Here is a 27,364-nt window from a genome sequence, read left to right as displayed (position 1 = left end):
GAGAATAATAAGGAGAATGCACTGAATAACTGTTGTATCCTATTCTCGACTCTGTCGGTAAGGTAGGGAACGGCATTGAAATGGTAAAAAAAAAATTCGAGTCGCCAAAAATCCTTCTCGCAAACGTTATTTTTATGCAAAATGAAGCTATTTGCAAAATTTCAGCCCAATCGGGTTTGACCGGTTTTCGGAAGTTTCGCCAAATTTAACATTGTTAAGTCCACTGTGCGCGGCCGAGAAGATGGCACGAGGAAGAAATGCGGGTCCGATTGGTCCTATCTTGAAAGTTCCCAAATTATTGTCCGTTATTGGCCGACGCGAAAACATCGACGAATCGGATAACACGGCACTGCGTGACGAAGAGCACTCCTCTTACCCCTGTGCCGTCCAATCGGGCATCTCACCCGCGCACAGTACACCCTCTCTCCCATTCCCAGGAACCCCCATCAACATCAAGCCCCATTGCGTTTACGTGATCCTGAAGTTACGGGCGCATCGATGTTGAGAGATCGAAAGACTGATGTATAAAGCAGTTCAATTTCGCGACGTATTATTACAATAACGCAGTATTTAACGCGATGTATGTAATTATATTATTTTATTTTTGACTGTATATCATTACGTCTAACCAATTCTTGGCGTAAAATGAGGCCAAATTTCGCTTTGGGGGACCCAAAATTTGTGATCCATCTTTGCACTTTTACAGACGCATAACTTTCGACACAACGATTTACTAAACTGGAAACATGTATTTTTGGATTCTACTCGTGAAATACTATAAAGGGGTAGAAAAATGGATGACAAATTTTGGATTCTCTAAAACGAAATTTAGCCGAAAATAATGAGAGTAATTTCTGACTAATGTTCAATTTTGTTTCTATGTACAGCTACCTATTATTAAAATGGAGAAAGTATTGTATACATTAAACCACAGACTGAGAGCAGTCGATAAGCATAAAGAACTGGTCAAAAATTTTAAAGCACTACGCACAGATGAGGAGCGTATAATATTTACTCTTGACATTATGCTAGAGTACGATATAATCCCTCAAGTGTGCGGCGATAGCAAGGATGCGAAGCATTCCCAGACCTTAAGGGAAAAGGGCAACACTATGTTTGTTTCGAATCCATTGACAAGTGAAACTTGCGTTTCCGCTTTGAAACTGTATACAACCAGCGTTGCTTACGCGCCATGCTCATCCGAGCAGCTCTCTTTGGCATATGCTAACAGATCAGCGGTTTTAAAGAAATTATGCAAATATGAAGAGTGCATACAGGATATAGACAGAGCATTGGCATTATCGTATCCAGATAATTTGAAATTCAAGCTTTATCTAAGAAAAGCCGAGTGTTTAGAGGCTCTTAAGCATTCCGGCGTGGAAGACACCGTTAAAGAAGCACTGCAGTGGTTAGAGAGAATGTCATTGGACGAGAGAAGTCGTAAAGAATTAAATGGAAAACTTATGTCTATAAATGGAACATCGAATTCACATAAGTCCAAGAATATAAATGGTATCAAACCCCGGAGCGAATGTCCGCTGCCTAAAATTGAGAGTCGTAATCCTAAGATTCCTTGCGCTACTGACGCAGTAACAATAAATTATAACGAACAGTATGGTAGGCACGTTGTAGCTACCCGTAAAATAAATCCTGGCGAAATAATTGCCATAGAAAAGCCATACTCGTTAATCTTAAGTCCTAACAACGTGCACACCCATTGTTCGTATTGCTTAGAAGTATCTTGGGCTAATATACCTTGCAATCATTGTGTTCATGCTATGTACTGTTCAGAAGAATGCAAGACTTTGGATTGGAAGCATTTCCATGACATGGAATGCTCTGTATTCCCTTCTCTGTTTAAGATGGAGTTTACAAAATTGGATCTGTTTAGCTTACGGCTTGCCACGCAGGCTGTGAGAGAAAGCTCGAGTTTAGAGGAGTTAAGAGAAGAGTTAAAAAAGATCGATAGCTGCGATGGTAATTAACTTCTCATATTTTACACGTGAAAAAATATTTTAATCGTTTACATTTTCAGACCCACGTACAAAAGGTTTCTCTGAGAATGGAATCTTTGAAAGCGATAAATATAGAAGTTTGTTAGGTCTCGTGACCAATACTGAAAAACGTACGCCGGATGATCTCTTTAGGAGATCTATAGATGCTTGTTTTATTTTGTACTTCCTGGCAACATGTACTAACATGTTCGGAAGTCCGTTGAAAGATTTATCTGCACTGGTGAAGAACGCCGATGTTTCATTTGTCGGTGGCCTTATATTAAGGCACCAACAGATGATCCCGTGTAATGTACACAGTGTACGTAATAGTGATAGAATTCTAATAGCTATATTGTTCCAATTGAATCCGCCGTTTCTCTTAATGGAAGATTGCTTTGAATATTTCACTATCAAATTGGTATTTGCAGTTTTCGGAAGAGTGCGGATTGGAAGCAGTCGAACGTGGCATTGCAGCTATGCCATTCTTCAGTTTGATTAACCACAGCTGCGCTTCGAATGTGGAAAGGCACTCGCGGACGAAGCATATGATTATTTATAACATGTACCCGATCGAGAAAGGCGAGCAGGTACGTACAGGGTACTTAAACTGCTTGTAGGAACTCTACTACCATAACGCGTTTTTAACAGGGGCGGATTTGGGTGTAAGCTAAATAGGCTGCAAATTTTGGGGAAACAAATTGGAAAAGGTTTAAACACAGAGGCTTGAGACAGCTTTAAAAATAATTCACTTTTCTCTCGCTATATAGCGAATTAGCAGTGAATCATCTGCGAGTTGCTATATTGAGTTAATTTTGAAATTGCCTCGACTCTTTTAAATTACAAAATTTGATGGTATTTCACAGAGAAAGAGCGGTAGACGCTTGTTAGCCTAGGGGCGCCACATCTTCAAATTCGCCCCTGCTGACAAACATTATTCTTTTTCAGTTATTCGACAGTTACAGCCAGCACTATGCCATTACTCCGAAAGTTACGAGACAGAAGGAGCTTCTGAAGCAGTATCATTTTACGTGCCAGTGCATAGCGTGCCAGGAAGACTGGCCACTGTTTTACAATCTAAAGTCGTTCAGAGTGAGTTACTAGATTGTTTAATGTAAATTGATACACCTACATCTGGGCATGTGAAAATTAATTTTTGGTACGCTCTACCGTAGGAATTGGTGAAGACAAAGAAAGACGAGAATACGATCAATCACGTGCTAAGGAAATTCAACACATACGTCGATCTTGCTACCAAAGGGAACATAATAGATAAACCTCACATCGTAGACGACCTATTGCAAATGATTACAGTTATATACAATCTGGTACCGATGCCTTGCGAAGAAATGAACAACGTCGTGGAGACATTGAAGCGCGTTTACGATCTGTACGGTAACAAACGAGAAATTCCTAAACTACAAGCTGTGCAATCGGCGTAATACGATGCTCTGACAAATACCAGTATGTCTATATAAGTACACAAAATATGTCCATACCTAAGTATTATTTGTACTCGTTCAAAATGTGTATTGTATTTTATGTTTTAAGTACGGTCTAATGGAGTTTTGAATGTAGACGAATAAAAAGTGTTCAGAATACAAATAGCGTTAATTCGATACCCCCTTTGTCCTTAATTAAAAGATAATTCGCAGAGACACGTCGCGTATAAAAACCTATATAAATTATAAAGTTTTAAATATTGCTGAGTCTGATTGCTCAAAACGTATCTTCGCGTAGCTATCTTACGAATAGCCAACTTATAACTATCGGTAACAGAATGATCAATCTAATAGACTGATGTAAATTGTCGGAACCACTGTGCTCATTTTTGCTGCTTGCATAGCTTATTCTCCATTCAACACCAGAATGCACCGGGCTATGCTTCTGGAAGTATTTGACCAGTGCATCTGCTACAGTGATACCTGTAATTAAATGTTACATTTGTTATCTTTGTCGAGCATCGGTAAGCGTTGAAAGCTATTTTATTGTTAAACGTACCGAGAGATTGAGTCTTGAGATCCTTTAGCATAACATACCCATCGCCACCGCTCTGCATAAAATCAGACAGAAGTACATTATAGGTTTTGTTTCTTTCAAGTTCGCTGTACGCTGGAATGTCACAAGATGCGCACTGCACCTGCACCGAGACCACTCTTGAATTCTTCGGGCGAGACAGATCGTAGACCACCTGCATGGGAATACCTCGTCATTGGTGTTCTAATAAGAATTTTTAAAGCGCAGTCGAATACATACCTGAAGCCCAGAGAACTGCACGAATGCGCCGAACAGGTTCGCAGTGTTGTTCATCTCCAGACTCTGAACGCTCCACTCTAGAACGGACTGGATCAGTTCTCCAGTAAGCGGAGCCTTCAGGATTATATTGTGGAATGGTAGCACGCTGAGAATCTCTCCCATAGTAACTTGGTCGTCGTTGTCTCTAGTGATGGAGGTCCTAATGCTGCCACCGTTCTGGAAAGCTATAGCAGCGTCAGTCCAGCCTATTTTCCCTCCGTATTCACCGGCGTGGTAATCGATCATAGCGTCTGTGATCAAATTGCCCAGGTTGCATTCCCTGCGTCTGCAGACTTTGCTGTCTCCTTCCAGGAGGACGCGCGTCTTCCCGACTACGGTCGTACTCACGTTCTGGATGGCTCCTCTCATTTCGTCCAGATCCTTCAAAATGTCTGTCGCCTGTTCGAAATTGACAAATAAGAGAGTGTTCACTAGGATAAGAGATATATTTTACGATACAATTGCAAATGCATGCAAATTGCTCAGAAAGCTCCCCTCAGGGTTCCATTCTCAAGAAAAAAATTATGATTTTATCCAAACACTATAGTTTTTTTTCTGTACTACTACACTTATTGTTAGCCCGTTTTTAGTAAACTACCTCTTCATTTTTCATTCAAAAATGGGCCGCGCGAACGTTTGCCAGCTGGGCCTTTCTCTTTAAATTCGCCACTGGTAAATTTCCACTATTTCGATTCCAAAAGCCTAAATAATTACAAACACTATATAAAAATCCCCATTGACCAATAAATTACAAACTTCCCTCGCATAATTCCTGCTCAATCATAACTGCAGTTAAATCTATACACTGTTGCTTACATTCTGCACCAACCCTTGTTTCCCTCAGTCCAAATTAGCTAAATAACCCGGAAGAAATTATATTCTATAATATGATACACTTGTCAATTAAAGTTTAAAGAAACCCGCGCGTTCTGCGTGTCTCCTTTTCTAAACATCGTTCCCTCTCGCTTTCATCGCCACTCCTTCGCACTATGCGCTCCTGCTACCCGGAGCACGAAAGCACCAGGCTTGCATAATCAAAGTTAGTGGCACGATCGTATCTCCATCTGTGTCGCACACGCCACCTCTCTCTCTCTTTCTCGCGCACAGCTGAGCGATGCCACCTCCTCGCATCCCGCTCTTTTGCCACCAGGAGCGAGGAGGCAGCAGGAGCGCATAAGCAGAGATAGTGGCACGAAAGTAGCTCTATCCTTGTCGCACGCGCTAGCTTTCTCTCTCGCGCAGCTCGGTCGTGCCACCTCTACTAGTATCATGCATTCCTATTAACTTGAGCGAATTTTCTGGCGCAAACGTATGTAGGCGGTGCAGTGCAGACATCAACCTTAAGGGGCTACACCGTACCGCGGTAGATAAAGTAGAGAATCGATTAGGATAATTTGTTTAGCGAATGAATTCTCCATTACGCCGTTCAATGTGATCGCGTAACGGAGGATGATGAGTTTGTGAATGATTTAAACGCTCTCGGCCCATAAAGCACAAGTGAATTATTAATCAATTTCGGTACTTTTCTTTATGACCACTTGTAGCTTCGTAGGGAAGCTATTAGTGGAATGTGTGGAATTAATATTTAGCTGTGGGTTATATGTACGATTGTAGAGTTGATTGGTTATACGTAGACGTGCAGCATCTTTCAGCTACAAGCTTTGTGGATGGAATGTTTTTGATGGCCGAGTTATCGGTGATTCATTAGGTATGCTACCTCGTATTATACGGTCATTAGGGATTCCCGTGTTTGTTCGTGATTTAATAGCTTCCTGACAATGATTTATGCGGGTTTAGAGTTGCATATGATATGCTTCTCTGGCAGCTTTCACGAGTGACTTTTAGAAACCGATAGCTAGTAGCAGCTCTTTGGAACGATACATCTTCGCGACGTTTTTGGTGGTCAGTTTATTTATTACGCGGGTGCAAAAGTTCGGTCGCATCCAAACTCTGAATTAGAAGTAAACATATGTTGCAATTTTGATCTATGATCTTTTGCCATTTTTAACCGACTTCAAAGAAGAGGAGGTTATAGATTCGACCCGTATGTATTTTTTTTATGTTTGTCCCCGCATAACTTCTCAGCATATGCACCGATTTTGATGATCTTTTTTTTATTCGAAAGAGGGCGATGCCCCGGTGGTCCTATTCTACACTGCATCCATATTGGCTCAATACTTTGCCAGTACTGGTTAATTCAAACTTCGCCTCATTACATAATTTGTATTTCATGTATTCTCGCATTTTATATACCATATAGCGAATTCGAGAAATCATTTTTTTTTAAATAAATGCAGTAACTTAAATAACTAAAAAGTAAAAAATAAAAAAATTAAAACCGACGTCAAAAACATAGAAATGCACTAAAAAGTAAGAAATAATTTTTTCCCTTAATTAATCTACGACTATCAATCTTTTTAAATCGACGCCAGATTTACACAGTGCAAATAACGAGGCACCGACATAAAAAATTGATAGTCGTAGATTAAATGAAAAAATTATTTCCTACTGTTTAGTGCATTTTTATGTTTTTGAAGTGGGTTTTAATTTTTTTTAAAATTTCTTTATTCCAGTAGAAGTAGCTGTAGTAAAAAAGGATATTTCACTCGACAGTGAGGCAAGGAACTTTTGCACTGGCCTAACAAGGTGTCGTCCTTGAATTCCGTCAATTCGGTATTTCCAGCCCACCACCCCAAACAAGCCCCCAAGCTTCAAAATAAAAAAGAAACACGGATCAAGCAAATTACCTGCTCGATACTGCTGTCGACGAGCACGGGGTTGCCTTTGATTTGGGTGACCTCGCCCTGGGGATCGAAGGTGACCGTAAAGTTGCCCAGGTACTTGGTGTACGCGTACGCCTGCACCACGTACACCTTCCTCCCGCTGTTCTGCACAACCTCCGTGGGGTAGAAGCCTTCCGGCTCCTCCAGGTCGGGCTTCTGGCCGTTGTAGAGGAAGGTGTTCGTGTGGCCGCCGATCACAATGTCGATGTCCTCCACTTCTCTGGCGATCTTCTTGTCCGTCTCGAAGCCGGAGTGACCCAGGGCGATGAGGATCTTCACGCCCTGCCTCTTCAGCTCCTCAGCCTCCCTGCGCACGGTGGTCACCTCGTCGAGGAAGATCACGTCGTCCGTGCTCGAGATCATCTTCGTCTCCGGCGTCAGGTAGCCGATCACGCCGATCTTAGTCCCGTTCACCGTCAGCACCGTGCTGTTCAGCAGCTTCGTGGCTGCCAGGTCCGGTTGCTTGCTCAGGTCCAGGTTCGAGGTCACTATGGGGAACGTGGCGTTCTGGATAAACGGCACCAGGCCGGCCACGCCGTCGTCGAACTCGTGGTTACCCAGACTCTGCGACGAGAAACCAGTAACTTAGCCTCCGAACGGAATTTCGGCGCTTCATTGCAAGCACAGTACAGCTGTACAGGGTGTTAAAAAACTGATGGACGTCTGCGACATAGGGTAATTATGGGAGAGTTGCCGCAGCTTGCGCAAAACTCTCGCCATACCTAAATTTTGCAAAGAAAATTATTTCCAAGGAAACACACTGTTCGAAATAAATCTTGAAAAATTGAAACTAAAAATATCCTTCTTTAGGAGAGATGCCGCATTTCGAAAAACGTTTACTTTACTATTTAAACTTGTTAGTTTAGCTTTTTATTTAAAAAAAATGGTGGAAGTAAAGTAAAATGAAACATCTTTTTTTCAACAACAAAGCAAAAACGGATTAACCCACGTCGGAAAAAAATGTTTGCTATTTTAGGTGGTGGAATACATTGTTGCTATTAACTGAATTTTCGCAAGAGATGTGGCTTACAATTAGTCCCTTTTTGCTCTGAATGTCTGAAATCTGATGGTTTCTGGACATACCACCGCGTCTGGTGCCAGAAGGTTCAGGAACTTGGCGACCACTTTCCACTTGTACACGTTGTACCACATGGACCCTTGGTAAGTGTCCCCGGCGTTGAGGAAGAGGCAGGGCATCGGCGATGCCCTCGCCTGCCTGACCAAGGTCGCTATCCTCGCAAACCCTCCGTAGCACTTTCCCGCCTGCGCATCCTTCGGCGGGCAGACGCTCGACATCCTCGACGTCTCGTCGAATCTGTGGATAAGAAGCTTCTCTCGTGGTGTCTGTCGCGAGTGTACCACACTACGCACGTATGCTTTTTTTTTACTATATGTTTGTTCCCGCATAACTCCTCAGCAAATGGACCGATTTTGATGATCTTTTTTTTTATTCGAAAGAGGGCGATGCCCCGGTGGTCTCATCCTACACTGCATCAATCTTGGCCCAATATTTTGCCAGTTCTGGTTAATAATAAAAACTATTGTCACCTAATTATTATTATGTTACGTACGTACGCGCATATTTCCTAAGCAAGTTGTGTCAGTATACAGTATACATAAAACTAAAAAGTAAAAAATAAAAAAAATTTAAAAAAAAATTAAAACCGACTTCAAAAACATAAAAATATACTAAAAAGTAGAAAATAATTTAATCCCTTATTTAACCTACGACTCTTATACTTTTCAAGTCGACGTCTCATCATTTGCACTGTGTAAATCTGACGCCGACTTAAAAAATATGAGAGTCGTAGATTAAATAAGGGATTAAATTATTTTTTACTTTTTAGTGCATTTTTATTTGTTTCAAGTCGGTTTTATTTTTTTCTTTAATTTTTTATAAACTTTCACAGACCTTTAAAGTTGAAATAAAAGTGCGAAAATCGAAACTTAATATTCAAACCGCCGTCACTTGCTTAATTTTCAATATTTGTATATCATTCTGGTACCGCCTATAGCCAAAGGCATACAAATAAAGAATCTCTATACATTTTTTGTTTCAAATCACCAGAACGAGCCTAATCATGGCCGCAGTGACCCCATGTTTTTTTCCTCGCGATTACTTTAACGCGGTCAACTGCGTTTGATTTTAATTATCCCCCATTGACAAAATTTGTAAAGACAGTTTAAATATCAACAATCATATAGCAATAAACAGAATAATAATAAAATTTCCGGGTTCTTTGTAAAAGAAATCCCGAAATAACGCGACGAAAACGACTCGCCGGAGCAGAATACCCCCTTAATGGAACCATAGGGGGTGAGGGCAAAGAAATACGAAATAAAAAATTTCCAGACGTATAAAGAAGGGACAGCCTACTGTACACGAGGGATGGCTGCGAAGAATTTAAATCCGAGGTGTTGAATATCCTGCGAAAAATAGCATTCTTCTTCTCCCTTTACAAGGGGAATTCCTCCCTCTACTCGGACGTAAAGTTCGAAGTGAAACCGATGCCCTTCTGATTAGCCACGAGCGTCCACTGTCCCATTCCAATTTCTTCCAAGGAATCACAGTTACCTCGAATGCATGTCGTTCGTGTGAACGATTCGAATCGTGAGCCCGGCATCTTTGCTTGCTACAGGGTTCCCAAGGGCCTGGCTGGAGAGCATCGCGAGTGCGCAGCAAACAGCGATCCAAGCTCCCAGCGCTTTCTCCATTTCCAGGCGGGTAATCAAAGCTCGCTCGTGTCTCCGTTCGACTATCGTGCCGTCTCTTTATCACGTGTTTTGTAAGGTGACGTGAAGCGCCGCCTCGATAACGCGTGCCTATTAAGAAAGAGAGAAACAGTGGTCACCGATAAGCCGCGAACTCGCCCGCGTCATCGCGAGCGGGACTATCAAGCAGGTCGCGAGGGGGTAGGGGAGGGCATGAAAATTAGCTACCACGGCAATTCCATCGATTCCGTGCATGGTGAGACGTGGTTTTTTTTTTAACGAAGAACCGCTTCTGAGAAAGTGAGCCCCAACATTTCGAGTTTCCTAGTTCTTTCAACGCTTTAATTACCTAAATTGTTTTGTTTTCGAAACTTCTTTATCTACCACTGCGTCGTTTACCAAAGCCTTCGAAGCCGCTTCGTCAGAACTACGATACGCATAGAAGCACATCTGAGCCCCGACGTTTCCAACGTTCTAGTTCATTAATTCCGGGCTTCAAGGAGAACCTCGTTTCAATAATAAACCGACGCTGTCGATTTTCTGGGTCATTAACATCCAGCTCTCATCGGAACGCTGCGAGACAATCTTTAAAACCGAGGACGGGCTTCTAATCTCGATGGTGAAAAGCGTCAGGGGACGTTTGCGAGAGGCGAGGCGTGGGCGATCGTTAACGTTGCAAAATAGAATCTGCCCATGGGAAAAGGTTTACGATCTCCATTCCGAAGTGGGACGTTGCGGCAATAATTGAAGACCCGTCGTCCGTGACAGGGGTGTTCGCACGATTCCTTGCGAAACGCGGCGGATGCTGCCAGCCGGCGTTTTCGAATGGAGAGCGCGGGGTTCTGCGTCATTCGGTGACGATAACGGGCTGCAGCTTTTCGATTCGTTCGATCCGGACGGGTAAACTCCGTTCTTGGCGCAATCGCGATCAATTAGCGGGTGAAGTTAATCTGACCGGTGACGGTTTCTGCGATTCAGCGCAGAGTTGGCAATGGAGAAGTTCCATGCGGTGACTCGGCGATGGCTTCCGAATGGAGAATGCGCTTTCTTTTTTTTTTATTGAAATTCGACTCGCGAAGAGATATCTGTTAGCAGTCAACGGGAGTCCCGCAAACAGTGGGATTCCTACGTAAGAATGAATGCGAAATTCCTGGGACAGTGTTTGGAAGAAATGTTTGATAATCGGAGCAGTGGGCTTGCGGAGGTGGCATTCTTGACATAGTGGCAATCAATGGTAACAGTAGGTGTTACGGTGTCGCGTGGACAGCTGCTAATGTGCCAAGCTGGTCCCGGGAAGGTATTATGTAGGTGTTAGGAAGCTAGAAGGATTAGTTTACTATTTAGGTGACGTGTTTGGTGATTTTGGGAAAATATTACGATTGGTCGGCATAGGGAGGAAAAGAGTGAAAACAGTCGCTTTTTCAATTTTTTATCTGAGCCTGTAATGAAAATTTTATAAATCCCGTTTGCGGATTTAAGTAAACTAATCCTTCTAGCTTCAGGAAAAAGATCAAGTCGTTTGGACCAATTTTTGAATAGTTACACTGTTTTAAAGGGTGCTGGATTAGTTTCGCGAGCTACTGTAAGTGGGATAATTTGGGAGTAAGTAGCTGAAAGAGTTTCTGTGCGTCTTGAATGAAACTTTGTTAGAGACCCTGACATGCGTGGATATATGATATTTCAAGAAGAGTTCTTCGCGATTTCAGTCCAGATAAGTTTCTACAGTGTGAATTCATTTAATCTCGTGTCTTATCAGTGGTTTTATATAACAATAAGCTGACACTTAGTTGGATGTTTCCCTGGAGATAAAGAAGCGTTACTATTATACTGAAATGGTAATGACAATCCAATTTTACCCGCGAAAATACGTATGCAGTTCTGTTCTTATGTGCATTTACAAAAGTAACTGTTTGCGATCAAGAAGCTCCTTTCCTCAAAGCTAAGTACGTACTGCTCGGATATACCACAAACGTCTCTGATCAAAGAACTGCTGGATACTATTTATAGCTGACTGGTCACGGGAAAAGTTAAACGAAATTCATGTAAAGTAAATAGTCATCTTGTTTGAAACAATCAATTATTAGTTGAAAGAAGAGGGCGTAATGTTACAAATTTAAGAATTAGTGAACAAGTGACTGTTCAAAGCGACAAAGTTTATCGTTAAAAAAATATCACAATGAATTGGCCCTCGTTAGAAGTTTCCCAAAGTTGTACGCAAATCTCGTGTATTAAAATTGCTTTCTCTGTCCTCTGTGCCTTTTCTTGGGCATTTATAAAAATAGTATCGAGCAGTGGGTATAGCACCGTACACCCAGTTTTAATTGTCATTCATTAAATTGCTCGTACGTTCCATACAAACCAACCAAAGCCACCAATACCTCCACTTCACGCACAGCTACTTAGAAGCACACATCCCGCACCAATATAATAATCAGTTCAAAGCTAACCTTGGACATATCGCTTACCAAACCACTGAAACTAAGATAAATGGTCCCCTATCAACGTCTCTGTAACTCAGTTTCGAGGACCAATTCGCGTCACCTGTCCCCAGAGCTGAGCTCTGCAGGAGACTTCGTCTACTTCGTCCGCTTCATTCACTTCATTCGCTTCATCCACATCCCACAAGCGTTCCCCGCTAAACAGCATTAATTGGCATCAAGTGTCAACAGAAGAAATCGCGATGAATTGCCAAGGTAGCACCTGTGCTATCTGGCAGCCCGCGAGCTGCCGCCAAACATCTGAGACCGTCGTCGGAAGTGCGGATGTGCACCGATCGACGCGCGCTCCTCGTCTATCTAAAAATACGTGGGGACACTCGGGTTCGGTACTAGAGGTAGCTGCACGCGACGCCAATCACCAGCGTGTGGCCAGGGTTCGTTTACCGGACGATTCGGCGGCCGATTGCGCAACGCGATCACCAGCGAGCCGAGCGTGCCGAGCCGATTTTGCCGAGCGACCAGCGTCAACTGAACGCGATCGTCGGCCCAAAAGCTCCGTGGAGCCTTCGTTCGCCCCCGATAACTCGCGCGCGATTCGCCACCGCGAATTTTCATCGGGGGAATCGGTCGAGCGGTGCCTATCGCGCGAGCGCTTCATTTCCCGCGCAATTTTCCACTTTCACTGCCGCGTGCTCGATAAGTCAGCTGAGTTCGGAGGGAAGGTGGGTGACGAAAGGCGTTGGTGGTTTCGGGGATTTGATGGGAGGTAAGGGAGATTGTTGGGAAGCGGGGAAGGGTAGATGAGATGGCTTTGGTAGAGTGTATGTACTTTGCTTGCCTTCGGGAGGGACTCTTTTCTCATTTGTTTGGCGGAGGTAGCGACGGGTTCGAGTGTATCGCGAGTATTTTTGTTCGAACCGGTAGGGGAGGCCGGGGCTAGTTGACACGGACGAATTATCTCGACACCCTGTATATGTAGCTCCATTTCAGCGAGATACGTGAAGTTTGTTGTTCATTCTTTACTACGATCCAGCGTCCATCTGTGTAAGTACCTTGATGTTAGCAGTGGTTTTTAACTGTTTTGAAAAAGTAAATAGTTCTGATGCATCCAAATTGATCGTCCAAATAACATTTTTTCATTCATTCTGTATATATTTTCTCAAATTCTCCAAATTATATTTTGGCACATTTATTATTAAGTAATTAATTCAAATAAAAAATGAAAAAAATTGAAAACAGAGTAACGTATCAACTAGCCTCCCCCCCCAGGTCTCCCCTACTGTTGCTAAGCGTCCTTGCTGGAGCAATTACTGTGGATTCTCTAGAAACATTAATGAATGGTCTATCTGGTATGTTCGATTTCGAAAATGATAAGAACGACGATAGGTTTACACAGTATCTTCTTTATCAGACTTGGAGTGCGCGAATTTTAAAGACAAACGCGTCTATATTGTCTCGTGACAATAACAATTTCGCTGATCACCAGCAGATAACTTTGTAATTAACCCCCGATATCGCAGCTTCAAAAAAATCGAGACACTGTTCTTTCCACGAATAATTCTCCCTCGTTTCGAGCCACCTGGGCTCGTTGCACTTTAACAATAGGGGGCAGGAGCACCAAAGTAGCCATTTCTTTCGCAACGCTATCTTATCAGAGATTTCAACGCCCCGCATCCACGATTGTAAACGGAACCAGACGGTGGAAATTATGCCTGTTCCCGTCGATCCCTCCGCTTATCTCGGCAATCCCTACCGTTGATTAGGAAACAACTACTTATCCGCCGATTTCTCACCCTCGAACTGCCAACCGAGCTCGACAGCCTCCGCGTTCTCAAGACCAGAAGCCCCCAACGGCTCGTTTCTCTAAAAAAATTTTCACGCCACCTTTACAAGCTCAATATTAACCCCCCTCCATCCTCCGATCGACGCGAAAACAGGCTTTCTAAATTCTTCAAATGTCCACTCAATTTCAATTAACCGCGGAGGCATCGGAGAAGTAATCAACTTAGACTTTCCCTTAATTTCTTTTTTGTTTCTGGCGCCGCGAGCGCGCGGAGCGCGTGCTCGAAAGTCTAGAAAGGAGAAGGTGTCCTTTAGTTGCGTGCCTTCGCCATCAGATAAGAGGTTTAATGCCGCTTTATCGCGAATTCTGAGACCAAGGTTGACACTCGCATCTGGTTGCCTCGGTTTCGATTTAACTGCACGTTCGTTTTATTACTCTCCGATGACAATCGCGGTGTTATTGAGCGCGACACATGACCAGGATTCCGATATAGAATCATCTTCTTGTCAACATGCCAGGACGGCGAGCGTCGTTTAGCGTTGTTCTTTGGCTCCTCCGAGTCTGCGGGAAGCGCATTTTTCAATATTCCCTGACGGATGGCACTCGTCGAGGAATTCACGAAGCTCCACTCACCAATGTCCTTCGAGGCTGTTCCCTTCGCATTCAGTTTAGACTCGCGTTAATATTAAAACGAGAAACTCGTGGGCGACTTCTAAGTAAATCGCCGCTTAATCAGTCTGACGTTTATGGGTGCAGAATTTAATCGCAATTTACTGAAAGCTACCAGGCCTGAGAAACGGTGCGCGAATACGTTTGACGAAGATCGAAGAGGGTTCCTCAATCACTGTTGCCTTCGGTTTAAAATACCACCTCGGTGATTGGCCGATACAAAGTAATCGCAAGATTAATTTCGAGTAAACTGGCTGAGTTAGTAAAATAAGGTGATAACGAGGGTAAAGGCATTAACGTGGCATCCGACAGTATTTTCGGCGATGATACTGGCGAAATTCAGCAGGAATCGTTGCATCTTGGATCGGTAATAAAACGAGACCGTAAAAGTTTATATACCGAACTCGTTTCCTTTATAAAAGCAATATATGAAATGGTAACTGCGTGTGAGTATTAAAAGGCTGCCGCCTCATTTTCGTTGTGGTCCGAATCGATCGAAGCGTCCCCACTAAACAACCGGGCCCTAATGAAACTACCGGGAATATACCACCAGCGCCGCTGACGGAGAATCCTTGAAGCCTCACTATGCCATTTCTCTTCATTATTATTTCAACGCGCGGTGCTTATTAGCGTTCAAACGCACCAGACCACCCTGCAAGAATGTCTGCTGGAGGCGACTATACCCGCAAAAACCTCCTTCTTGCCGATTCCAGGACGAAAGTTGCTTGAAACGGTTTGTTTACTACATCGCGTATACAAGGTCATCCGTTAAAGCTGCAACCTCCGCGCGCGCGAACAGAGGAAATGGCAACACCGCCTCACGGACGCATTCCACTACAACCATTCACCGACCCGGCGTTCGGAGGGCTGCCAGCGAGCGCTGGACAGCAGTGAGGCCCGCGTTTCGAAAATTTTAGGACGGTCTCGTTCAAGTTAACGTTGCAAAGAGCTATTTGAAATTTCCCGGCCCGGGTTGAAGAATTTGGGGCCTTTCCGTATAACTTTTGACCTTCGAAAGATATCGGAATGCAATTTGAGGAAAGCCAAAAATGAGGAGACGTTATTCCCTCTTAATGATTGATAATTAAACGTACACGCTTTTCCTAGCTTGTGTGTGCGCGCGCACACACTTCAAGGCCCAGTGAGACGGCAGCCTTAATGACCTGAGCGAAGTGTTTCGAAAGCGAGATTGTTTTCCTCGCGGGCTTAAAAGACGCGTAATATTGCGGGCTGGTATCGCGAGCGCAGATCTAATTCTAACGGCGGCGCATAAATTTCAGTTAACAGTTTATCACTTCGCTAATCGATAGGTTTAAATCCACGGTGCGGAACGGGTTCGTCACGCCGATCGGCGCTGTTTTACATTCAGAATTGTTATTTTCAACCAGATCTGCGGGTAAAAATTCACGCGCAGGCGGATAAATTATTTATGTTCTGTCACCCTTATCGCTGCTTCGCAACCAGTTCCCGCGGAAAGACAAACACTTGTGTAACATTGCGAACTAGTTTTTCTACTCTCCGTGCACGTGGACAATTTTCAGAGCTTGAATATTAATTTCTGCATTTACAACGCTATCCGCTGAATGGATAGAAATAATATTCAACGATGCATGTTGCGCGAAGAAGGGTAAAAAGAAAAGAATGGTAAAAATAATGGCTCTGTAATTCGCTTGTTTAAATATTGCAATAAATTCAGCACTTACCCCCAGTCGCCGTGGAGGGATGCAGGGTTGACTCAGGGGGTGGGCAGCGCGGTTACAGCGCGTTACACAATAAAACTAGACTACTTAGACACTGCTCGCTCGGAAGGTACGGGCGATCTGAGCCAGGGGTACAAAAGTTGCGTGCTCAGACCCCAGAATTGTTAGCTGTAGGTGAAATTCATTCGACCTTCCCTCTCCTCCCAATTTCCCGAACGCTCGTGCTCGACACTTTCTTTTTTGCCATGGAATAACCGAAGTTAGCATTAAGCAAGGGCTCGCAGAAGTGTTTACCCTTTTCCTTCGTTTGCCACTGCTTCGAGGGAGGCTCGAGCATCGTGGAAGACTATAAATACTGTATGGTCAGTTTTTGTGGAATTTGAGCTTTTATATGCAAACAATAGTTTCTGGCTGCTTCTTTATGCTGTATAAAAGTCACATTTATTTCTACTTCATAAATTTGTCGAAAATAATATTTTTCTTGTTTAGGAAACACTAAAAATGGGCGTAGAAGATTTGTGCACTGTGCGGTTTTTGCAACATTAGACTTCTGCGACTTAAGAAACCAGCGATTTTTTTGCAGAAATCGATGTCTGTTGTAGATGTTGTCATTTCTTTTTTAATTTTCAGTATTCCTCATTTAATCTAGCTGGTGCGATAGCTACGCTTGTAAAGATTACACAAACTTTTAAATTTTCTATTTCGGACAAGTAGAATGGATGATTTTATGCTAACAATGCGCATGTGATTTTTGTAAGGCGCTCTATTTGAAGCACTATAACTCCGGATATAACCACTATTTTTGCATACAATTTTTTTCTTCGTATTCTCTAAAGATTGACAAATGAAGCCAGAAAGCTGGAAATAAATATATTTAATGGTTTTGTTTTAAAAAATTCCCAAAGTTCGCGTCAGTTTTCGTCCGACAAAGTTGAGAGAACCCCTAAGTGGCAACAAAATTATTTTTTTCTTAGTGGAAAAGAATGTAATTTCCATGCGGTTCGCGGTGGAGAAGGCTCTAAGGATTAGAGTAATTTATTTGAACTGCTAGCGCTATCGCAAAATGGAGCTAAAATCGTAATTGCTAACTTTGTAGTGATAAAAACTATGCACATGGGTGCATTCGAAATTGTATCACTTACGAATCCATCCACAGTTCTGACTGCCAAAAAAAAAAAGAATTAAGCAGTGAAACACAAGCATTGAAGCATCGAAGCGCTTGGTCCAGCTCCACATTCATATTATCAAGCTGAAAAAATTACGCTTAATCCTACCATCTACAGGGGCTCCGTGAATAATTTTAATCCGCACCTACCTTAATTACCCGGAACACCGAAAATCGAGTGGACTTTCTTTTCTACCATCGTGATTGAATAACCAGAGTCGTTTTAGCTAGATAATGATCTGCTCTCGCCGTGGAAGGAGTGAAAAGATAGAGTCCGTTTTAGACAGCCAGTTCTTCACGAGCGTTCGCGGCGACAGGTGCGTTACATGACCGATTTTTGATTAATCGCGCCGCTTTGTGATCAACCGGGGCCGCGTTTCGGCAAGCCGCGCGATTACACGCGTAATTTCTGCATCCTTCCATTGAAATTCTGTTCTCACCGTACACAATGTCGATTATCTTCTGCCCTCTCCTGGAACTCAATTATCACTATGTCATTGTGTTTTTAATCAATTCCGACACAGTCCAGTCTCTGTTATGTATTTAAAACATACCTTCGCGCTAAAAGTTCGCTATGAAACTACTGTTCAATGAAACGTTTAGTGGAACAGAGATGGAAAGTACCTGCGATCGATGAAATTTCGCGCGCTTCTTAAGCGTTAATTAAAATCCTCATTATCAGCTTGTAGTTTGTGCAATGCATCGTAAAGGACCGTTTTTAAATTCTTATCAACAAGAAACAAGACTGAAATGAATTTCGCACAGTTCGCAGTCAGCGATGCGACGTTTTTCTCGAGCTCGTTAAGAAAGAATGGAATTCTCTTGTAGATACAAGTGTTTCGATATAATTTATCGTTCGGCGGATAAATTAGCGGAACGTTGTTTGTGTCAGTGTTACCACATAAATGATAAATTTCCTGCCAATTGTGGACGGTGACAACAGCGATGTCGCAATTGTTTTCAATTAATCGCGAAACCGTCTGTCGTACCCTCGAACATCGTGCTCCTTCTCATAGCTGGAGGTTCATAAAAGTATAACGGAGTGTCTGTTGGGTTTAATCACGACTGCAATTCGACCACTTCCGCTTGGTACCGTTTTCGATAAAAGTGGTACACGCTGCACGATAAGACGCGAATGAAAGCAACATTTTTCGTCCTGCAGATTCTGGGTCCGGTCTTTTATATTTCATTTTTCTTTTTTTTTTTAAAGTCGTTCGATCGTGGACGAGAAAGGAGCTCAGTAAACTCGATTAATTTAGGGGACGTTTGTTGGATATCGATATAAAAGTGGTCTCCACCTTACTGCTGCTCCTATTCTCTTTTCTGTTTTATTGGCAAGCTTATGAGAAAGAGAGACATTTGCAATAGATACTGTGAACACTCGTGAGACCGTTCTCCATTGTTGTAACACTTTATTTATTATTTATTTTAATTAACTTGCGTATGCTTGGGTATTGAATTCAATACTTCTTTATTTCCCCTTTCAGCAGTGTTATCAGCAAAGAAAATACTTGCCAAAGGGTGGACTTCGATTCAAACAATACCACATTACAAGCATTTATTTAGCTTCACTTCTGAGTTCGTTAGTTCCTTAGGGTGAAATCTTGTAAGCTAACTTTGACCCACTTCCACGTATCCGATCGACTTGAAACTTTACATAAATATGTACTTCCGATGGCAATACAATATTTTCACTAAAAAGCATAAAGTGATTTACAGTAACTAATTTTTTTTCTAAAATATTTACGCCCCACGCTTTTACTATTATTCATACGAGGGATTTTTTTAAGGTAGTCATTTAATCCGGTATGAAAATTAGTTTTCCCCTTTTTAGCACATTCTGATAAAGGATGGGTTTTTAAAAAATTTGTTTACTAGAAAGTATTTCTCCGCTTTCAGGATTAAAGATGGATAAGACTGGAGGGTGTACGAATATTGATCTTAAGCAGTTAATTAATTACATAAAGCAATGATTTTAAAGCTCCCTCAGTTTCAGAAATACTAATACACTTCGCATTTCATTTTCTACTACAAAACAGTCGTCCTCGAACGAGACACCAATTAAGATGACTCAACATTGATCATTAGCCACGTACCTGGACGCTCCAAGGCGATCTTATGAAAATCAGTTGACGGAACGAAGCTACAATCCCGCCTGTTAACTCGCATTCAATCTCCTGGTTTTAGATCAAAGATGAACCCAATTTGGCTGTTGCTCTTCCTCTTCCAAACATCCTGGGGATTCACCGGGAGAGGAGTGTATTACCCGGGACGATCGGACTTGTTGGAGCTATCGGTGATACACTTGAACGATTTCCACGCGAGGTAAGTCGATTTCAGCGGGAACACTAGTGGCGTCGGGCACGTGAAAACGGGGTCATTGAAAACGATTCTGTCTAATTATTGCTAACAGCGGCAAGTGTTTGCTTCGCTACGAGCATTCGTTACTATTAATTATCGCAGTTATCACGACATATTTACATAATCGAGCTCCCCAACAAAAAGGCACCCAACGCCTTCTCACTGCTAAATTAAGTGTCTCTCGAGATTAATTCCAGGACCGATCCAAACGTCCAGCTCAATTGTCCCACTGTCAATTAACTTTTCCAATCGTCTAGTTAATCTTCCACCATTCCCACTCGCTCCCCGCGATTCATATTCATCTCAGCGATTTGCATGGCTCGATCCAACGCGATGCAGGCGGATATGCTGATCGCCCGCGATAATCACCTACGCATCGATAACAGCAGCGCGATCGCAGTTACAAAGTCGCCAGGGAATCGCGCAGTGGCGGATTTAAGGAAAAAGGCTCAGCTGGCAAGCTCTCTGAGTGGCCAATTTTTCGGGAAAATGAAGAGGCAGTTTACTAAAAGCGAGCTGAGTGTAGTAGTACAGAAAAAATATAAAATCACAATTTTATCTAAACACTATATATTTTTCTGTGCTTTCTGTAAATCATAAATTTCTTTTTTCTGAGGATGGGGCCCTGGAGGTCCATCCGGACGATTAAATCTGCCACTGAATAGTACCGACCAATGTATCGTATAATCGACGGTCGTCCGAAGCATCGAAAGGTCTGAATGCGACCCGCGTGCCTCGTTCGATCTTTATTCGAAGGTTCCAAGTGAAATCTCATGGTCGCGGAGGCAATGATTCAGATTAATCGTGACTTCTTACAATGAACAGTCTCGTTGCTCAATATCTGCACGGGCGCGCGACTCTGCAAATCCTTTACATCATCTCTATTCCTGTTGCTCGTTGCCCCGCGGTTTTACCTAACGCGAGCTTCCCTCCGGGGTGGACAGAAAGAGGGTGAACAAAATGTCCTGCACTCGCGCCCGTCGTTTTTCGAATTCCGTATCCTTTTCGAGGCGAAAAATTTCACGGAAAACGCGGGGCTGCGGAGCAGCAACAGGTGGCGAAGCAGGGGCCTCGGTAAAAATATGAATACACTGGGAAAAACAGCCTGGAATATAGTTGAGTTGAACGGAGAGCTGAGAAAGCGTCACTATTAATAATCAAGAGATTTAATGAAAACTTTATTTCGAAAACTGTTGAATCCAGAATCTAGCGGCGATGATTTGACGGGGATTCAGCAGGGGGAAAAATGGTTTCAGGTTCGAGCAAACTGGACCGTATTCTGGCGCGTGTCGGGAGGAAAGCGAGGAGAAAAGGGATTGCGTAGGCGGAATCGCGCGAGTTTCCACGGCGGTGAATCGTTTAATCAGCGAGAGGCCGAACCCAATTTTCCTGAACGCCGGCGACCATTTCCAGGGCACTCTCTGGTACAACATCCATCGCTGGAACGTGACCGGGACGTTCGTGAACATGCTGCCCCACGACGTTATGGTAAAACGGCGACGGGGATATGAGCGTGTCGGGAATGAAAAAGAAACGGCGAGGCACGAGGAATAAACGGCGGATCCGTTCGTCGCCTGGGCCTGGTTTAATTGGGTCAAAAGAGTTTAACGATCGATTATTCGGGCACGGTGGCTCGTTCCGTTACTTAACGAGATTCCGCGTCAAAGCGATGAAATCCGAACGGTTCGGCCCGAATCTCGGTAAAAGCGCAGGAAGTCGAGCGGCCCGATCGTCTGTTAATTGAACAGGCGACAGGCTCTTCGATAAGAGGATAGCGGGGGAGTTTAGGAGAGATCAACGAACAGAGATTGGCCGGGGAGTATCGGCGTTTCGCGGCGCAGAGGGATTACTCAATTTCTGCTCGTTCTGTTTTCGTCGATTCTTTGGAGAGCTGCAGGGTTCTTCTGTTCTTTATGAACCGATTGATTGTCCGAGGGTTCGAGTGGCGATAAAGCGCGATATAATATCTGGCGTGTGACACAAATCTGTCGGCGCGTGGAAGAGTACCGCTGATATAATTAGTTGGCCCTCGGTTATTAAGAGAGATAAGATCTTGTAATTTTTCCAGACGATAGGCAACCACGAGTTCGATAATGGAGTCGAGGGTGTTGTTCCATTTTTGCAAATGGTCGAGGCACCAGTAGTGGTGACCAACATAGATGCTAGCGAAGAACCGACGATTCAGGTTGGTGAATCTATTTGAATTTTCAATGGGTAGGCTCTTAAAAATTTTTTCCTTGCTCTTCAGGGGCTGTACAGGAATAGCACGATCCTTGAGAGGAATGGGACGAAGATCGGGGTTATAGGTGTTATTTTATCCACAACCGATGTTCGTATTAATTTATCTACCTTGTACGAAGGGTAAAGGGAAAAAGGGAAGGTCCATTTTTCAAGAAATTATGCAAGAAAAATAAATTCATCAAACCTTTAAGGTATTAAAGCTGTAATTTTCTCGATAAAGTTGTTTCGTGGCATTCCCTGTCTTCTCCCCTTGCCCTTCGCATTGCAAACTTTACGGGGTTTAGGCTACAATCAGGCTAGGCTACTCAAGTCTCCCAAACTTGATTACCATTCTTCCTTCCCACTTAAATCTCTCTCGGTGTAATCAAACGGAGCAGTAAAGTTTCATCTCCGTCTCTCCCAACGTCGAACTTTCCAGCGAATTAAATACTCGATCAACGTCAGCGATGTCCTAATCTCATAAACCGTCCTCCAACTCCGCGATCCGAGGAATAAATACAATGGGCAAGGTTTCAATTAACTCGGGGCTCGTCGACGTTCTTGCCTCCCCGTAATTACGCTCGCGCAGAAAGTGAGGATCGTTAAATCTTCTTGTTAGACTCTACTCTGATTACCAATCGAGTGGACTCTAAAAAGCCAGACTCACGCGAATATTCCCGGAGGGGGCCGAAAAAGCGGGACGATTACAGGGGACAGAGGTTTAAATGGAGTGACGCTGCGTTTCCCACCCGTCGCCTTAATTGACTCATTACAAATTGCCAGACGATTGCCAACACAGGGAAATTAAAGTTCATGGACGAGGTGGGCTCGGTGAACGAGGAAGCGAGCAGATTGAAGTCGCAGGGGGTCGGGGTTATTATTGTTTTAAGTCACTGTGGATTGCCCGTGGACAGGATAATGGCTGCCAAGTGTCCTTTAATTGACGTGATCGTCGGTGGGCATTCGCACACGTTTCTTTACTCAGGCAAGTAAACAGCAAAGAAACTTCGTTTAATCTGAGAAGCCAGCACGAAAGCTCCCCGAGCTTCCCCAGCTTTTTATCCGTGCACAAGAAGTCGAAGGCTCGAAACGAAGTTCCACGAAGCCTCCCCTAACGATAGTACTCTAAACTTTTCTATTGACTGCACACTAATTAAGGGAGGGTGCCATTTTGGGCGCATGGAAATTATAGGTTTTGTTTGGCAGGTATTTTTTTTTTAAATACTGAACTCGATAGAAAATCTGGCACTTATTATACCTACTTCTTTTGAAATGTATATCCAGCTTAATAAATTCCCAAAGGATTTGTTTCATTATATGCTGTATTTATGGAGGAAAGAAATCTTTACGAGCAGGGTGCATTATCAATCAAAGCGCGAAAGGAAGGGAACACTGTTGCGGAAGTTTTCGAGGGAGCTCTTTTCGATCTTCTTTGCTCGGAAAAGTTACACAAGCCTTCTCCAATTTCGTGGCATAGAACGTTTAACTAGCAAGCTGAAAGGGGCCGCGGGAAGTCCGAGAGTTTCGCGAGGGAAATTGTGTTTCCGATGAATTACTATCTTTTTAGGAGCGCCCCCGTTCGTCGACACCCCGGAGGACGTCTACCCCGTGGTGGTGGCCCAGGAAAACACCAACAGAACGGTGCTGATTGTTCAGGCAGCGGCGTACACCAAGTTCGTAATCCGTTCTCGGCGAAAGCTCTCGTTTAAACTTCGCGTCTCTGTTCTGGAAAGTGAAGAAGTCGTTCCCCGTTTCCGCCAGGTATCTAGGGAATCTGACGGTGTGGCTCGATAAGGAGGGCGAGGTGGTTGATTGGGACGGAAATCCGATTCTTCTTGATTACTCCATCGAAGAGGGTGAGCCTTAAATAGACGGTATTGAGTAAACGAGCTCCGCCAAACAGTTTCCTCGGCGTGTTTCTGGTCGGCTGGGTGTCCCATCGCGGCGGAGAAAAAGAAGAAACGGGGAAAATATTTGAGTACCCAATTTCAGTTAAATGCTCGGGAGGACCAGACATTAGAGCGAGGAAACTCTTCGTCGATTAAGAGGGGAAACCTATTTTCTCGGCTAAAAACATAGCAGAGTTTGGGAATTTTTTTTCAAGAAACTAGCAATTCGATTCATTTGAAATTTGGACCGTGTTTTTATGCATCTCTGATGAAGTTGCTGCGGCCTGTTTGTTGATCATACGTAACTCCTGTATTTGTTAATAAAAATTATTGCAAAAAAAACTGCATCTTCTTCAAAGCTGCATAAAAGCATGGTCCAAATTTCAGAGGAATCGAATCGCTAGTTTCTTAGAAAAAAATTCCCAAACTCTGCTAAATTTCAGATGAATCGAATCGTTAGTTTCTTGAAACAAAAATCTGAAATTTTGCTGTGCTTTTAGCCGAGGAAATAGAATTCCCCTGCAAGTAGAACAAGCTAACGAAAATAGATAGCTTCTACGGAAATCGGCGAAACTGTGTCCCTGAAAGTCCAAATCTCTGGCAGATCCCCAGATGCTGGATGCCCTGCAGCCCTGGAAAGCGAGCGTGGAGAAAAAAGCGTCGTCGAAGGTTGGTCGAGCGAAGGTTTACTTGGACAACGATTGTAGCAAAAGGGAGTGCAACCTTGGGAACTTGATCACGGACGCGATGGTGGATGCTGTGAGTGGAGGATTTCTGCCTGAATCTCAAACAGCTGATTCGTTGGATAGAGGCGAACGAATGTACACTTAAGAGCTCCCTGGGGATATTCAGGTTCCCGAAATGTGTGTTTTAAATGATTCCAGTACGTGGAGCAGGCAGAAAACAAGACTTACTGGACGTACGCTGCTGTGGCCTGCATGAATTCTGGAGGAATACGCTCTCCCATCGACTCCATCGGCGGGGATATCACTTTTGGCGATTTGGTGATGGCCCAGCCGTTCGAGAACACGTGGGACACTCTTGAACTGAATGGAACTTGCATCATGCAGGTACGGGGAACAGTAGAGCAGCTGTTAATTTGGATTTATCGAAACCGTCGCTTTTCTAGTGGGCTGGATAGCTTAATTCGAACAAATATCTATTGCGATTACTGATAAGGAAACACCGCGAACCCGCACTCACCGACTGGAACGCAACTTCGTGGATTTATGCATAGAGCGACTCGCGGCAAGAACAGCGGTATATTTCAGTCGTGCCCCATCGCCGTTTAAGGATATGAAAACTAAGCTCAAAGTCAAATAGGCACCTCACATTTTTTTCGCGAATAACTCCTAAAGTACAAGGGATAATGGTCTAAGTAAAATGTTTGCGAAATGTTTCGTTTCCAAGTTATAAGGAAAAGTCGAATAATAAAGGAAAGTTGCAACAAATCGTTTCGTTGGAATTAAACACCAGGCTTTTGCGATAAATACCTTCTTTTATTAGTAACTGATATAAAGAATACGTTAAAAAATAATTTTACACGCAGTAACGAAAACAGCGACATTTTTCAAATTTGACTTGAATATCTTCCAAACGCCAAGAAGTTCACTTTCGGACCAATTGCAATATTTTCAGCACAGCCTCCTCTGAGATCACGCGACGATCTTGTCAAATTTGAGAAATGTCGCTGTTTTCGTTACTGCATATAAAATTATTTTATAATGGATCGCTCATATCAGTTACTAATAAAAGAAGATATTTATCGCAAAAGCCTGGCCTTTAATTTAAACGAAATCGATTTGTTGCTACTTTCCTTTATTATTCGACTTATAACGTGGAAACGAAAAGTTTCCCGAACATTTTACTTAAACCACTGTGAAGGGCATTAAATAAGGTAGCAAATAAACAGAATAAAATTTTGTTATCACAAATCAGTTAAAAAAATTGAAAATAAATAAATCAACGTGAAAAATATTAAATTATACATCACTGGAAAGGTATAATTTAAAAAAAAAAGAAAAATAACGCGGCAAATTTGAAATCCAGCCCACTGTGCGTCTCCTTGTTAGAGCTGCGTGGCTGTCTTTCACGCTTTGCTGGTCCCCTGCGGGAGAGTGTCTCTCTGAACACCCGTGCACAGCGGTTGCAGTCTTTAAGGCTGCTTGCTCGTCCCACTTGTTCGGAAGCTAAAATATCTGTGAACCCTGAGTAAAATAACATTCAATCGATCGCTGATGATTGCAGATTTTAAATTCGAAGGGCTTCTTGTCGTGGTCTGGATTGAAAGTGACGTACAACGTGACTGGGGACTCGAAAACAGTGACGGATGTTAAAATAAGGTAATGATTCTTTAAATTTACCCACTATCTGCATTATTACATTCTATTTCAATGTCTAGATGCCGAGCCTGCGCAGCGCCGAAATTCGAAAGCTTGGTGGAAAGTGAATGGTACAGAATCGTGGTTCCAACGTTTCTGATTCGGGCTGGCGACGGATATGTACCTTTCACAACTTGCGGCAGAAACCACAAAGTCGGGCACGTGGACACGGAGCTTTTGGCTAAATATACGAAGAAAGTCAGCCCGATAATAGCTGGGCTGGACCGTCGAGCAATTTTCCTGCAGAACAACAAAACGTAGCGAAGCTAATACTCCCGAGCTCGAAATATTATTATTATTATAACATTAGAGAAGATTAGAGAAAAATTAGAGAAAGGCGAAATATTTAATAAGCCTAAGCTTAAGAACGTGAAACTAAGAATTAACTAAAATTACTACAAATGAAATGAAATGAAAAGAAGTAGCGAACTGTAGGCTAAGGTAGAACTGAAGTAACAAGGGAAATTACGCATCCCGAAAATTCAGAAAATTATGCAACTTTGTGTGCGAGTAGAATAGTTGATCCGTAACAGAATGCTATTTTTTGTTGCTGCCACAATTTTAGGGGGTGACATCACCCCTTGGAAAAAAGTTTAGAATTTTCTTTTTCATGGACGTAATATTTTAGGCTTTTTTATATTGGAAATATGATTAATAATTCCCGGGTGAAGCCGGGTAACGGGTCAGCTAGTTGTGAATAAAGTTGGTACCTTTCCGTTGCATCGATCATCTTCCAAGCACACTTACCACCTGCCCAAGTTCTCGAGACTCCATTGACGTGGCAAGCGCGCGGCGGATTGTATAAATTCCGAAGCCCTCGCCATTATTCCAATTCATTTGTGGAAAGGCTCGGCGAAAGATTGCCATAATTAACGGAGCGGTCCGTTCGTTTCGCGCGGACATCGGACTGCCGGGGCGTTCCAGAAAAGGAAGAAGAGAGACCGATTATCCTCATTTGGCGGTGAATTTCGCGGGTT

General features: G+C 43.2%; 3 protein-coding genes across 3 annotated transcripts; 2 read left to right on the top strand and 1 right to left on the bottom strand.

The window, feature by feature from the left end:
* The first annotated feature begins 77 nt into the window (after positions 1-77).
* Positions 78-3,596, top strand: LOC143375555 (protein-lysine N-methyltransferase SMYD4). The gene is made up of 6 exons (XM_076824787.1): positions 78-580; positions 888-1,977; positions 2,036-2,313; positions 2,423-2,581; positions 2,940-3,083; positions 3,167-3,596. Exons 2-6 carry the CDS (start codon positions 903-905, stop codon positions 3,431-3,433), a joined length of 1,923 nt encoding a protein of 640 aa, XP_076680902.1. The 5' UTR covers positions 78-580; positions 888-902; the 3' UTR covers positions 3,434-3,596.
* LOC143375557 (protein 5NUC) lies at positions 3,084-12,787 on the bottom strand. Its single transcript, XM_076824792.1, has 7 exons — positions 12,664-12,787; positions 9,645-9,892; positions 8,153-8,384; positions 7,034-7,633; positions 4,248-4,685; positions 3,993-4,182; positions 3,084-3,916 (listed from the first exon to the last, which is right to left on the bottom strand). The coding sequence occupies exons 2-7, from the start codon at positions 9,782-9,784 to the stop codon at positions 3,732-3,734; spliced, it is 1,785 nt and encodes a 594-aa protein (XP_076680907.1). The 5' UTR covers positions 9,785-9,892; positions 12,664-12,787; the 3' UTR covers positions 3,084-3,731.
* A 6,940-nt stretch (positions 12,788-19,727) lies between these two features.
* Positions 19,728-27,109, top strand: LOC143375560 (apyrase). The gene is made up of 11 exons (XM_076824797.1): positions 19,728-19,861; positions 21,154-21,385; positions 21,966-22,082; positions 22,146-22,226; positions 22,901-23,102; positions 23,685-23,790; positions 23,879-23,973; positions 24,611-24,765; positions 24,891-25,076; positions 26,254-26,348; positions 26,408-27,109. Exons 1-11 carry the CDS (start codon positions 19,731-19,733, stop codon positions 26,646-26,648), a joined length of 1,641 nt encoding a protein of 546 aa, XP_076680912.1. The 5' UTR covers positions 19,728-19,730; the 3' UTR covers positions 26,649-27,109.
* The last annotated feature ends 255 nt before the right edge of the window (positions 27,110-27,364 follow it).

Source organism: Andrena cerasifolii, chromosome 12 (assembly GCF_050908995.1).
Source record: "Andrena cerasifolii isolate SP2316 chromosome 12, iyAndCera1_principal, whole genome shotgun sequence".
Classification (NCBI taxonomy): Eukaryota; Metazoa; Arthropoda; class Insecta; order Hymenoptera; family Andrenidae; genus Andrena; species Andrena cerasifolii.
This window is presented reverse-complemented; position numbering and strand designations above follow the sequence as displayed.

Bases quoted from the DNA above. Each gene is read 5' to 3' on its own strand.
- LOC143375557 (XM_076824792.1), bottom strand. From the start codon at position 9,784: ATGGAGAAAGCGCTGGGAGCTTGGATCGCTGTTTGCTGCGCACTCGCG. The intron at 4,686-7,033 runs GTAATTTGCTTG...AATTTCGAACAG, and splicing joins TCGACAGCAGTATCGAGCAG to GCGACAGACATTTTGAAGGA. The intron at 4,183-4,247 runs GTATGTATTCGA...ATTCCCATGCAG, and splicing joins TGCAGTTCTCTGGGCTTCAG to GTGGTCTACGATCTGTCTCG.
- LOC143375560 (XM_076824797.1), top strand. From the start codon at position 19,731: ATGAACCCAATTTGGCTGTTGCTCTTCCTCTTCCAAACATCCTGGGGA. The intron at 19,862-21,153 runs GTAAGTCGATTT...AAATGGTTTCAG, and splicing joins TTGAACGATTTCCACGCGAG to GTTCGAGCAAACTGGACCGT. The intron at 23,974-24,610 runs GTGAGCCTTAAA...AATCTCTGGCAG, and splicing joins TGATTACTCCATCGAAGAGG to ATCCCCAGATGCTGGATGCC.
- LOC143375555 (XM_076824787.1), top strand. From the start codon at position 903: ATGGAGAAAGTATTGTATACATTAAACCACAGACTGAGAGCAGTCGAT. The intron at 1,978-2,035 runs GTAATTAACTTC...TTACATTTTCAG, and splicing joins AAAGATCGATAGCTGCGATG to ACCCACGTACAAAAGGTTTC. The intron at 2,314-2,422 runs GTACGTAATAGT...TGGTATTTGCAG, and splicing joins TCCCGTGTAATGTACACAGT to TTTTCGGAAGAGTGCGGATT.